A 14181-nucleotide genomic window follows, 5' to 3' on the forward strand; every position below is an offset into this window, starting at 1 on the left:
AAGGAGGGAGATCAGCTACTGGCCACCCCTACACATTTAGAAATGTATCTCCCAGCTGTGTCTGAGAGGCAGAGTGGCAAATTTGTGGAGACACTTCAATGTTATTACAGATGTTCTTTGATCCAGAAGGAATAGTTAGTTCTAAATCTTTATTGAACTGCTAACAAAGTAAAATAATATGTATTCAAAACAGTGCAATATATACAATTATGTAAAACAAATTTAAATGAGAAAGTTTTATGCTGTAACAACTGAACACGTAAAATGGGATATCAAGGCTTTGTGCTGGCAGTGTGACCCACTCAAGACACTTAAACTCTCTCCAGACCATTGGCTTAATTTTTGGAAAAAGGTAATTTTACCTTATGTTTAGTCAGTATTGTAGCCTATTCTGCCTCTGTGTGTCTGCAGCTTATATGTGACCCCAGGAAAAGACACTCAGGGACTTGAGTGAGTAGGGAGCAAAATGGGCAAAGTGGTAACAGTAGGGCTTGGACAAGCACTACAGGGAGTTTGCCAATAATTGCCCATGAATGTGGGCTCAAGTGCATTAATTCCTCCAAGTGACTAGGCTGTGACCACAGAGTGAATTCCACACAGTTGTCGTCCAGTGAAGGTGCCCTTGAGGACACCTTCCTTTGGGTTTGGACATGCTGGTCTCCAGACATCCCATCCAATCCTAATAATTCTGATTCTGTGATTCCCTGCTGGTGTCACCACTAACATCCACTTTCCAGTGTCATTCCCAAAGACGGAAAGATGTTGCCATGTACAATGAGGCCTGAAAAAACATCCTTGCAAAGAACAAACCCTGAGATGCTCTTCTCAGTTTTTTGTGGCCAAAGTGGAGAGGATGAAGGACAGAACAATCTCCACTTGGAGACTTTTAAGGGCATTCCTCATTCTGAGAGCAGGCAGCCATAGGTAGTGTTTATGGCAAGCATTTACAAGGATTCCATTGTTAAACCTCTTCAAAAGCCTCTGGGGCTCTAACTCATAATTTCAGTTAAGATAGGTCTCTCCTGAGCTTTCAGTTTGGATGCTATGTTTAGGATACTGGTGCTACACTGGCTATTCAGAGCTGTCCCAGGTTGTGTGTTTGGATTGTTTGGGCACTGCTTTGGAAGTACAGATCCAGGGAGTGTGGCTCAGCGAGTATTCAGCAGAGAAAGATAATTTGCAAAGTTTCTATAAGAGCTGATGCCCTTAACCTATTCTACATTCATCTTTGATATATTGTTTTTCAGGATGTGATTGAAAAGGAAGCTGGGAAGGCAGAAGTAGATTGTTCTTCCTACATTGAGAAACATGGATAGACTCATCCTATACACAACTGACAGGTATTGTTAAATCTGAGACCATACTCACAAGCGTGTGTGCTCTCTCAGCAGAAGCAGCATGTGGACAAGAGCTTAATATCTACAGTAGCTGATTGATTTCTCTTTTCTTTTTCAGAGGACAGAGGCTGGGGAAACAGCTGATTGTGAGTTTATCTGGAATTATCAGAATTGTCTTTAGAGGCAGAGGGCCCAGAACATGTTCTGGCAAAGGAAAAGGGAGAGAAAAAGACTTAAATTCCTAGAGTGTGTGGATACATTTGATTAGAAGATGAACATGAGAAGTCTGAGAAACAGACATGGCACTACTTCATGGAAAAATAAGAGGCAAGTAAGTCTGGCTCTGAAAAATGTAAAAGTCGGGTTCTTTGTTATGTTGGACTTTGTTAAATGCTGTAAATCATGGAGGAAGCTGTAACTACATTTCAGGTCATCAGCTTTTAAAAAGTGAAGGTTATTGTACAAGTAGGTCAAACATTACAAGTGGTAATGAAGTAGTTTTATACAGCAGTAGTTTAGAATTCAGTTAGTAGCTTTGCTCTGTTCACACTTAGTGGGCTGTTTTTTAATACGGAGGGGGACGGATTCCATTGCTCTTATTCATGTTGAGTTGCAGTCACTGGAACTAATTGTTGAATAAGGTATGCTCAGCATGAGGATGGGTGATGGAATCTAGCCCAGATGGAAATATCTTTTAGACTCCTGCTGTATTAGAGAGCAGCAATCTCAACACAGGCAAATCTAGTATGATTCTAAAAGTGCTTTGAGCCATTCCTGTGGCACATGGCAGTATTTTTACAGATGAATACAGAGGTTGTTTTAAAGTGGTTGTGTTCCCCATCCCCACCCCAAAGTTGAACCACATTCACAGAAAAGACTGGGAAAACATCTGCAGTGTAATTTTCTGTCCCATGTCAAAACACCAACAGAAGGTGGGCTTTGCAGAAATTGCTACTTAACTGTAGCTGTATCAGAGTTTACTAAAAATGTTTCGTGATGAAGTGCTTTAGAGTAAGGCAGTTTTCTGGCATTTATTTTCACTCTGTCACACTCTTCCATCATGCACAACTTCCTCAGATGCAGAAAAATACTTGTGCAGTTTTGTATACATATGCAAAATCTCTTGGAGAAGAATACCAGCATGCCTGGGTGGTGAATTGAGGAATACACTGGAGATACAGATATGGAACTGAATTTATTTTCAAGCAAAACAGGAGGCAGTCTTCTAATGAATCAAACCCCAACTGCATAAAAGATGTATATAATGACAAAAAATTCCTAACTGCAGGCAGCTGATCTAGCCAGTTGCTCTTCTTAGGTGACCTTGGGAGCCAGGGTGCAGAATGAGGCACTCTAGCAGGGGACTAACAAGAGGAATTTGGACACCTCTGCACTTGAACCAAGCTGGCTAACACTGCCCTAACTGAAAAGCAAAACTAATGAGTAGCCATTCTTTCTGATGCAATTCTAGTTAAGTGTGCTGTTTTTTCACTAGGCTCTCATGCCCCTACTTGGGACCAAAGAGGGAATATAAGAAGTAGCAGGAGTGCCACAGCAATTCCTTTAGAGAGCTAGCTGAGATAGGGCTCTGTATCATAATTAAAGCAATCACCCTACTTTAAGTCTGGACAAAATCCTAGAGCTACTCTCTTTGGTGACACTTGCAAAATATGCCTTAGAACCTCTAAAGTTCTCATCTAAGAAGAATTCCTAATTTCTCTCTCATCTTCTTTCTGAGGATGAGAAAAGCCAACTAGGCAATAACTATAGAGAAATCAGCACATTTTCTTATTCCCACTGTTGAGGAAATGTTTGCATCCTTCATTCTGAAGTATACCACTAGAAACAGCTGATCAGTAAATGCATTAGACTACTTATTTAAATTGCTAGTATGATAGAAGTAAGACAAAAAACCCATTGTTTTTGAATAAGTCTTTTAAAAAGTTCATTATGTTACTATACTTGTTAGTAATTTAAAATACCAAATAGTAAAATAAAATATTCAGTAATATAAAACTAAATATTGGGATTTTCTGCCATGTAAAAGTTTCCTTGCACTAAAGGTGCAGTGATTTATTTTTTATTTGATTTAATAAAATTTATATATATCTTCTTAAAATAATTTGCTCTAACTGGTCCTATTAATCATTTACGAGAAAGAAGAAGCTTAAAAACTGTTGGCTTCTAGGAAGAATTGCATAGATAAATGTGACAATCTAGCTGGCAACCTTGCTATCATTTAAAGCAAATAGTGGCACGGGCTAGATTTTGAGCTGTGACTCAGCGCAGGATGAGGGGATGGGGTGTATAGCATGAGGAGGGATGGAGCATCATGTCTCCTGAGTTTTGGTCCCAGCTCCACCCTCGGGACAGGTCTGCCTGAGGAGGTGCCCTGTAGCTGCAGCAGCCTGAGCATTAAAGGCCCTCCCTGCCCTGCTTCACCTTTGCTCCCGTGCCATCGTTACACTGTGGCAGCATCGTGGTGCAGTGTATGGTTGCATATATTGGCCCTATGCCATTTCTGTGCTGGGAGCATTCTCTCTGGGGTCGCTTCAGACCTTCTGCAGCTCCTGTGCACTGCTGGAGAGGCGGGCAGGGGCTGCAGTGATCACTGGACTCTGGCTCTAAGCTGGTCCTGAACTCTTTCTGCAGCCGGTCCATAAAGTAATCCCCAAGACTATTTCTGCCATCCTGGGAACAGTCAAGCCTGCGAGCATTGGTCAGCAGATCTCCCATCAGCTTGATCTTCTGGATTTTGGGCCCAATAAATTGTTTCTTGATGGTGCTTGCACTATGAGGGTCTGCATTTTCAACACTCAGGGCATAAAGCTCTTCAAAATATCGTAGCATAGTTTTCCATTGTACCATTGCTAGTTCCAGGGCTTTCATCAGACCGACTGCATAATCACAGTTTGGTTTCTGAAAACAAAGACAGAATTGTATTTACTCAGAAGAACAGCTCATGTATCTGTATTCATCAATGGATTCCTGCAACTTAACCTCATGCTCTAAAAATGTTGTACTAGGATTTTGCAACAACTGCTTCCAGTTTGGAGCATCTATTGTTTTTTTCAGGCTGTAAACACAAGTGGCAGAACCCAAGCACTTCTTCAAGGAACAGATTTACATAGCAGCAACTATGCCTGAAGAGGGTTCTTACACCAGGAAACCCAATCATAGAATGGTTGGGGCTGGAAGGGACCTTAAAATGATCTTGTCCCAACCCTCTACCATATTCCACTAGACCAGGCTGCTCAAAGGCCCATCCAACCTGGCCTTGAACACTCCCAGGAATGGGGCATCCTCTACTACTCTGGGCATTTTTTTCTAGTGTGTCATCACCCTCACAATGAAGAGGGACTTTCTAACACCTAGTCTAAATATCTGCCCTCTTCCAGTTAAAAATTGTTATCCCTCATCTTAACACTGCATTCCCTGACAAAGAGTCCTTCTCCCTCTTTCCTCTAGGCCCCTTTTAAGTACTGGAAGCCCTAAGCTCCTCCTTGATGCAAACTGAGTATTAAGAAAGATTTTTACAATAGCCTTTTTACTTTCTACAGCTTAACTGCTATGATGGACCAAAGAGGAGCATTCTGTGTTAACTAGAATCAGCCTCTTGGTCCTAAACAAATGAGGTGGGTTATTTTTTTCCTGAAAACATTTGAGTTATTCCTTTGCACCTGTGCAAGCCCAAGTTAGATCTTAGTTCAAATTCTGTCACGAGCTGTACTTTAGGAAATCACCTACTGCTCCAAGCTGGATGGTTCTCCTTCCTTACCACTCTTCTTAGGTGCTAGTCATGTCTAAGCTTCCACTTAGGTTGTGTGAAGTAGACAAGTGGGCTATTTCAGCACAATTTAAGGAGTCATAATCCACTACAGCATAGTGGAAACAGCAGTGTCCAGCTGAGTAAAAGAAAAGGGGAACACTGTCCATATTATTTTGGGCTGGAAAGCAACCCCATAGAGTTAGGACTGTATGTCTGACAGTTTCTAGGCATCACAATCAAGAACAAAACCGTGTACACAAGTATGCCAGATAAATTATATCTGGAAATCTAATAGTGAATGAATGCAGAGATCAGAAGTACCAACAATATAATTCAGTAAGTTAAAGGGATCACAGCTGCTTGAAAATTTGTTGACTACTACCCACCTGGATGGTTTTAGAGCAGTAATGGCCTCCTCTTTCCTGCTGATACTTCATCAATGCCTCTGCGGCTTTTCTCTCTTCCAGAGCTTGATGCAGGAAGAACTTCGAAATATTTGGTAGAGCCACATGTGACTGATCAAAATATTCACCCTAAGCACACAAAACAAGAGTGTTAAGATTTGCCAGATATGGGACTCACCTGCAGCAGAATGTGGCTTTAACAGAACTTGGGAGACCCTTCCAAAGGAAGGTGATTTGTTCACAAAGCACGATCACTTTGGAGACCTTGATCCGATTTCTGCAATAAATGACGTGAGTAGTTTGAGTATGAAATGAAAAATCTGTGCTTCTACTAGAACTCTTTCTATCCTTTAGTATTGGTCACGCAACTGTAGTAATGATGTTGCTCTTGCAGGAGCAGTTAAGAGATCTTCAGAATGTTTTATTTATGAATTGTTAGCATGTGTGTGTTTTGCAAGTGTGTTTTGTGGAGGGTTTTTGTTTTTTAAACATACTCCCAGAACAGGGAGCATAAAATTTATCCCTGCAGGCCTGCATTCCAGTCAAAAGTTAGCTCTCAAAGGTATGAGAAAGATGAGGCAAATACCAAAAAGAGAACAAGCACAACTTTATATCTGTTTATCAGTTTTATTATGGACAATGGTATTCCAAAATAATGGATACTGCTACTGAACTATACACCTTCAATATAAGATATAACTCATGTCTGGGAAGGCATCTCAGGAAGAACATATATCTGTTGGAGCAAGTCCAGAGGAGGGACACAAAGTTATCAGAGGGATGGTGCACCTCTCCTGTGAAAGGCTGAGAGAATTGGGTTTGTTCAGCCTAGAAAAGAGAAGGTTCTGGTGACCTAATTGCATCCTTCCAGTAACTATAAGAAACATGGAGCGGGAGTTTTTACTATAGCATGCAGTGACAGGGCAAGGGGGAATGGCTTAAAACTGAAAGAGCAAGTTTGGATTAGATATTTGGAAAAAGCTCTTTACTGTGAGGATGGTGAGACACCAGAACAGGCTGCCCAGAGAAGATGGCTCTGAGCACCCTGGTCTTGGGAAAGGTGTCCCTAACACATGGCAGGGACATTGGAACCTGATGGTCTTTAAGGTCCTTTCGAACCCAGGCCATTCTGTAATTTCAGAAGTATTACAACCCTAAATCCTCTTCTGGCCTTGTTCTGTTCTGTATGGGAAAGTAACAAACCACTGCCATATTTAACCATGCTAACAGACCTAACAGCTCTTATATTTAGAATATTTTATCCATGTTATGGCTGTCTCATAAAGAGAAGTATTACAGGCAGGTAGCAAAGGAGAGCCAGCAGGTTACACTGGCTGGAACACTGGTTTTGCACAGCTCTGATGGTGAGGAGAATGAGAGGCAGCAGCTGGGACTATGCCAAGAACCAAACTGAGGGAGCTACAGCATCCTGATCTGCTGGTGCCCTGACCATGTGTGTGCAACACAGCACAGCTTCTGTCCCTTGGGCATGTGTGTGCAACACAGCACAGCTGCTGTCCCTTGCACATGCTCTGCACCAGAGTACACATAGCTGCATATCGAGCTGTTGGCTTGTAGCCTGCCTAGGAGGGGCAAGCAACAAGTATGTGCATTTCCTACGTTCCTCTGCTTCTGATAGTCTTCTCTGGTTCCCTCTATTACCCTGCTTAAATAGGAAATATTTTCATTTCACCCATGTTCAGAAATAAAATGAAGACATGTCAAACACACAAGTATTTTCTCTTATATTTTTAGGGATAACCTAAACCTGTGACACACACAGACGCACGCGACCATAAACCATTGAGAAGAAAGCACATACTGGAATGTTTTATTAAGAACATTCATTGCTTTATTTGTAGAATCCTTTTCCTCAAGTCACCCATTCCTGTTTCTGTTGGCAGCACAGCCAAGATTGAGTGTTTTATAAGCAGCTCCTCTGTGAAAGTTTGCAGCACAGCTTCAAGTGGAGTTCAAGTTAACACATCTGCTTAACTGTTAAGGTAAATGTCTTTTATGTCACTCATTCACTATTTAGGATGTTCACATTTCTAGGTTTGATTTATCCACAGTCAATTTCTAACTGAGTTTTCTCCATCTCATCCAGCTAACAATCACTACAACTTTTTTCTTCCACAGGCTTAACAGGTTTTACTGCATACTTAAATTTTAATTGAACTTATACTTGACACCAAACTCAACTGAAAGATCTTGGGGATATACTGAATATCGTTTGTGTTGCTTCCCCGTGGATGCTTGCCATCAGAAGGTATGGCATTGATAATTTTGATTTTTTAAAAAAATTTAATATCTCTGTTAAGTTATATGCTTGCCTTATATGTAGCCAGATGCAATTCTGACATGAATTTGACATGGTATCAGTGATACCTTTTATGATTTCATGTCCAAAGTTCATGCCTGTGGAGCAAGAAACCCACAGACTACAGTTAACCACACTCAACTATTCACCAAAGTTATGAACTCAAGCGTTATACTCCAAAGCTGTTAGCATCCCCTGTTCCTGTGCCTTTTCCCCAGGCAAGAGGCCCTCTGTGAATTACCCAAAACACCCGAGCGCTCGTTTCACGGCCCGCGCCTTACGGACCTTCCTTCTCCTTGTCTCGTGGCCGTGCGCGGCTTTGGCAGGAGCGCTGCCGCCGGCGGGCTGGGGAGCCCGGAAAGCCTCCAAACCCCGTGTCAGGACACAGGCACGGCTGTGCCGTCCCCGCCCGACTCCAAACCCTCCTCAGCCGGGCTCCGGCACTCCTCTCCCCTCCGCCGGTGGCTGCCGGCGCAGACAGCCCGCCGTGCCCTCCCGCGGCCCGCCGCCTTACCAGCGCCTGCAGGCAGTAGTGCAGCTCCAGCTGGGCGCCGGTGAGGCCGCAGAGCGCCTCCTCCACGGCGGGCGGGAAGCCGTGGCGGACGCGGCTGCCGGGCAGCGGGCGGTGCGCGGGGCAGGCGGGCAGCGTCACCCGCGGCCGCTTGGAGCGCGGCTCGGCCATGGCCGGCGCCGCCATGGGCCCGCCGCGCCGCCGCCGCGCCGCCTGATATAGCCGGGCACCTGGGACACACCTTGCGAGCTGCCGCCCGCCCTCCGAGGGAGGAGGAGGAGGAGGAGGATGTGGGTGTGCGGATGCGGGCGGGCCCTGGGCAGGCGCGGCGGGAGCGCAGACAGCGCTGGAGAGCCCGCGGGTGCCGGCAAACAGCGTGAACAGTGAATGATTGGCATAAAGGATTCACCCTAACAATTAAGTAGATGTGTTAACTTGGCCTCCACTTGAAGTCGTGCCGCACGCTTGTGCTGAAGTGGTTAAAAAACAGTGAATCTTGGCTATGAGTGACTTGAGGAAAAGGATTCTGCAATGAATGTTCTTAATAAAGCATTCCAGTATCTTTCTCTTAAGTGGTTCATGATTACACGTGTACATGTGTCACAGGTTTGGGGTATCCCAAGATGGTCCTACAAACATAAGAGAAAAACATAAACTTGTGTGTTTAACATGCTTTCATTTTCTTTCTGAACAGAGCAATACAGCCAAAATGAAAGTATTTCCTATTTAAGCATGTAGTGGAGGAAAGCAGGGAAGACTATCAGAAGCAGAAGAACGTAGGAAATGCACATACTTGTTGCTTGCCCCTCCTAGGCAGGCTACAAGCCAACAGCTCGATATGCAGCTATGTGTACTCTGGTGCAGAGCATGTGCAAGGGACAGCAGCTGTGCTGTGTTGCACACACATGCCCAAGGGACAGAAGCTGTGCAGTGTTGCACACTCATGTGCAAGGGACAGCAGCTGTGCAGTGTTGCACACTCATGGTCAGGACACCAGCAGATGAGGATGCTGTAGCTCCCTCAGTTTGGTTCTTGGCAAAGTCTCAGCTGCTGCCGCTCACTCTCTTTGACATCAGAGCTGTGCAGAGATAGTGTAACCTGCTGGCTCTTTTTTGCTTCCTGTCTCTAATATATTGTCTATATGGGGCAGCAATACCGTGGATAAAACTCTTGTAAGGAAACAGCTAAGCCTTTTTCCAGGCAGTCACATTCAGTACCTCTGGTTCCAGCAGTAGCATCTGAGATTGTGGCCAGGCTGGGCTGAGGCTGGAGTGGCTGGTGAGAACATGCAGGCAGAGGCATGTTCTTACCTCCCTCATGGTGGGGGAGTGAGCTCTGAAAAGTCCTGGCAATTTAGCAGTGTGTGTATATGTCTTTGCTGCAGGGTAAATTCTTTAGGTTTTTTGGTTTAGTGCTAAAAATGTTAGTGCTGAACTGGTCCTACCTATGCTTCTTAAACTATCTTCAGTATTTTAGTAACCAGTAACCCTCAGCTCGTACAGCAACTTCAAATACACATTACTGATTTTTTCAACTGTTTTACCACGTGGATGGAGCTCAGCATTTCTTGAGCATTTCTTTACATTTAATAGATTCAGACCAGTGGAGAGGAAATACGAGTAATCTGAACATCCTTCGAAATTAATAATTTTCTCTTCAGTGACTTTGTCTAGTAAGCTCAATGTTATGTGCTGTTTTGTGGAATATTTTTCTAGATGACCACTCCCCCACCAACCCAGGATGCTAAGGACAGAATCATTTTCCATTGCCTGTTTTAATTGTTATTGGATCTGACTGCCTAGAACCCAGCATGCATCATCTGACAGTAGTCACGTAGAGATATGAGAACATTGCTCATGAGAAACTTAAATAATTCTTGTTCATTGCCTCCATCTCATATGCTAATTCAGCCCTCTTTGTTAGCTGTTTTATCCATTTTTTACTTCTGAGTCTTCATGTAGTTAAATCAGAAGTTTAGCTTAAAAAAAATCAAACAGCATTTAAGCATTTGGCTAAAATTTCATGTGAGTAATATAGCTGTAATGTTTGCGAGGCTGAAATAAAAAGTCATTAAATGTCAATATATTGACAAGAAACTTGAGGAACATATGACCTTATTCTGAAGTTCTCAGTAGGCATCCTCTTCTTCAAAGTAGCTCTGGGGACTTTTGCTGGGAGGACATACCTCTATCAACTACCTTTTAGTTCCTTCCATTCCAACTGCCCTTGTTTTGGCCTGTAAAGTAGTTGGCCTGTAAAGTAGTTGCTAGTGTTTTATTAATAGAATAATAATAATATTCAGAATAGTCCCTTGGTTCCCTCAGAGGAGGAGGAAGAAGAGCAAGTGTGATGCCTCTGTGTGTGTATGCACTGACATCCCAACCTAAATAAATACTTTATGGCCTCCTTTCTTTGAATAACTTGAAGTGTGAAGTAGCAATAGCAAGCAAATTCGCCAGTGTCCCTGTGGAAAAGTTTATGGTTGTATTTTGTTCACTGGGCATTTATTATGATAATTTCTGGGCAGATCATCTCATAGAGGTTTATCTCTGCATTAGTGGGCTTTGGAGCCTTGGAAAACAATATTAAATTATCCCATTTCAGTGGTGGACAGCTAAGAGACAAGAGCAGTTCTTAAGGTCATCTGTGATGCATGGAGCTGATCTGAAAACTGACTCAAAAATTCTTTATACTCCTTATGTTCATTTTCTAAGAACACCATTCAGTTTATTTTGCTTTGTGCTTCATAGAACTAAAGTAAATACAGACCATTTGCATGGTTATCAATTGTATTATGGAAAAATTCCATGACAAAGTGATATAGGGATTCTTGCTACATAGCATGAGCTATGCTATTTGTATCTGGACTGGGGAAGGTATCATCTGCTCCAAAAGCTTGTGCCCTCAAGAAATGCAGCATTCCAGGGAGCTGGCACTTTGTTCAGTTTCTTAGTTACAGCTTTTCAGCACAGAATCACAGAATATTCGGAGTCGGAAGGGACCTACAAGGATCATCCAAGGGTTGGTTACAGGCACATGCCTTGATAAAAGGTATCTTTTCATTTTTATGATTTGGTATTATTTTGGTACAACACATTTTAAAGTGTGTTGAAAGTGTATTGCAGAGTGGGAAGCCAAAACACCACAGTGTGGAATACAGAACTACAATTAAAATTCCATCAAAATAAGCTCTCTTACACACAAACCCATACCTTCTCTACTTCTCCCCACTCTTTTTCCTGCTTATTCTTTGGTAGAGTGCAGTAGAGAGGATTGTTTGTGTCACTGAGCTTTATCAGCCCTCTCAAAATATTCTTTCTCCTGAGCCTACTTTGCAAACATTTAATTGTATCTGGCCATTTTCTACCCTGATTGTCTCATTTAAAGCTAGATTATTTTGGCTGCGCTTTGTGATCTGGAGTTGGTATTGTTTATTCTTTCACCACAGGTAGTAAGAGTTGTGGCTGTTCCTTCTCTTCAGCTACCATCTGTTTGCTTCTTTCTAGCTGTGATGGGTTTTTCGTGTGCTTTGCAAAAAGTCTATCTAATGCTGCCAGAGTTTTCTCTCATTCAGTGCCCATCAATAGCTATGATGAAAACAGAGGGCTGTGTAAGAAAAAAGGAAAAAACAAATAAATGTATGATATGTATGCTTGTGAATTGGCCTTCTTCATTCATCATTTTGTTTTGTAATTAAGTGAAACCAAAGCTCTCTGGCAGGAAATTAAGAATGATTCATATGAGCACCCATGAATTCATGATTGCTTTTATTGGACTTGAAGTCCCTTAACCCATTTTTCTTACACTTTTCTAGTCTCAACAGGTGCTTCATCTCACTATTTTTTCTTTTTTTTGCTTCCTTTATCCACAGAGGAAGAGCCAGCAAGATTTCTGAGTTGTTTTGTTGCCTTTTTGCACTGTATGACTCATAAAGTTAAAAAAGAAGCCTGAAATTTGGAATGTTAGTACTTAAGTAAGCGTAGCAAAATAACCTCTTTTAACTGACTTTCAGTAAAAGTGGTCACCAGCAAAACATGAGATGGCCCTGGAGAGACAACAGTGTTGTGACCAGGCTGCAACATGGACATTCTGGAAAATATTTTTTGTCTCTTTGTCACTGACCAAATGCAAAGGGCCAGTTTGCTTATAGTGCTCTGAAATCAGCATGTTTTAGTGATACAAGAGAGGGATTGCTCAAAAATAAAGCATAGTCTCTTTGAAACCAGTCTTGTTGCTGTCAAACAGAACAGCCAGAAGCCTGTATTTTGGGTTTATACGTACTGAAAATTACTATACTGTGCCAGATCTGTGCATATTTTGCATATATTCAGTTTAATAAAATGAGGTAACGTAATGAAATTCAGTTTGAAAAATACTTGGATTAACTTTTAATTTTGAAAGTAATTTTTAGTGCCTTTTTTTGGCTTTTTTTTTTTTTAAGCACTCGCCTCAAATACTCCAAGCCTTAGTTTTCATTTGCTTTCATTTTCTAGAGTCCCAAAAATTTCTTCCTGTCATTGAGATTTTTGTGTTTGCCAAACATCCGTTACTGCAGTGTTTGAAGCCAGATGAGGTGTTTGAGGATGTTCTCATCGCTGGAAACAGCCATGTCTTTTTTGCCTTGAGTTTTCCCAAACGTTGCTTCAGTAGCTTGATAATGTTGCAACACTTTTTGTTCTGTTGTAACTTTTATCTCAGACAGTTTCCACAGGCTTCCCAGGCACAATTCTGCATGGCACAGATATTGAAATGTTGGCTCATTGCCTCTATTCTTTGGCAATAAAGTTCTTCCTTAAGGAACTTTCTGAATGCTGGATAACATAAAACATTGTGATATATATATGGAATTCTTTGAAACTTCACTGATTGAAATCTGTCATTGAAAGAGAATATGCCCACAGGCATATCTCTGCTGTGTCTAAAGCTAACATAGGAGACAAGCTTGTAAGAGTTTCTGAAATGCAAGCAAAACTTATCTTTGACCTTGTGTCACAGAATACATATAGGAGGGTTTTCTAATCCATGCTATTTTCTTTTCCGCAGTATTTAAGTTGGATTATCTGTAGTTAATGCTTGCTGCCACCATGGGACCCTTCCAGGAGCAGAGTTTGGAGATGGACAGCCTCTGCTGCTTCTCAGTCAGGAGCTGCTCTGGGGCTTTGGTGTACAGGGCACATCCTGCCTGTGTACCACCAGCCCTCGCCCTCCTGTCCCCAGGTGCCCCTCCTTTCTTCTCTTTCTCCCTGGGGGCTCTTTCCTACTGCTGCACAGCCACAGTGCTCAGGCAGACTCATCCTCTCCCTTTCTTCCACTCTCCCTTCTCTGGACCCTGGGGAAAATGGTGCTAAGAGGAGGTTTGGGATCTGTGTGTAGCTCTGCAGTCAAGCCTAGAAGATGTAAGTGCATCTTAAGTGCATTGACAAACTCTTGCTGTGACTGTTGTGCCCCAGCCTTGTTAGCATTTGCCACCTTCATCTTTCCCATATCATCTCAAGTCCAGCTGCACGTGGCTGTGTTTGTGTGACTGCCTACATGTGTGGGGCTGCAGATTAAACTGGGCTGTGGCCACTGTTTAACTCATGTCTACAGGCTGTATGTCACTATTTTCTCTTAAGCACTTACCACTCTGCAATTTTAAATGTTGACAAATCCCGTACACTGAGTTGTTCACTGTTGTCTTTTCTCCTTGTATTCACAGAACCATCACACGTCCTGACTCAGCTTGCCAGCTCGGCCGTGTCTGTAGGAGCCCAGGCTCTGGCAGCACCGAGGAAGGCCATGGCTGGGACTGGGCAGAGGCAGCAGGGAGAGCTGGAGCCCAGGGGCAGCCTGTGCTCCCA

The 14181-nt window shown here is 42.8% G+C and overlaps 1 protein-coding gene across 1 annotated transcript; it reads right to left on the reverse strand.

Moving 5' to 3' along the window:
- Window positions 1-2467: 2467 nt before the first annotated feature.
- On the reverse strand, window positions 2468-9291 carry LOC121341496 (ferritin light chain-like). Its single transcript, XM_041415024.1, has 3 exons — window positions 8345-9291; window positions 5493-5639; window positions 2468-4256 (listed from the first exon to the last, which is right to left on the reverse strand). The coding sequence occupies exons 1-3, from the start codon at window positions 8525-8527 to the stop codon at window positions 3753-3755; spliced, it is 834 nt and encodes a 277-aa protein (XP_041270958.1). The 5' UTR covers window positions 8528-9291; the 3' UTR covers window positions 2468-3752.
- Window positions 9292-14181: the final 4890 nt, after the last annotated feature.

Source organism: Onychostruthus taczanowskii, unplaced genomic scaffold (assembly GCF_017590055.1).
Source record: "Onychostruthus taczanowskii isolate IOZ18803 unplaced genomic scaffold, ASM1759005v1 scaffold49, whole genome shotgun sequence".
Taxonomy (NCBI): Eukaryota; Metazoa; Chordata; class Aves; order Passeriformes; family Passeridae; genus Onychostruthus; species Onychostruthus taczanowskii.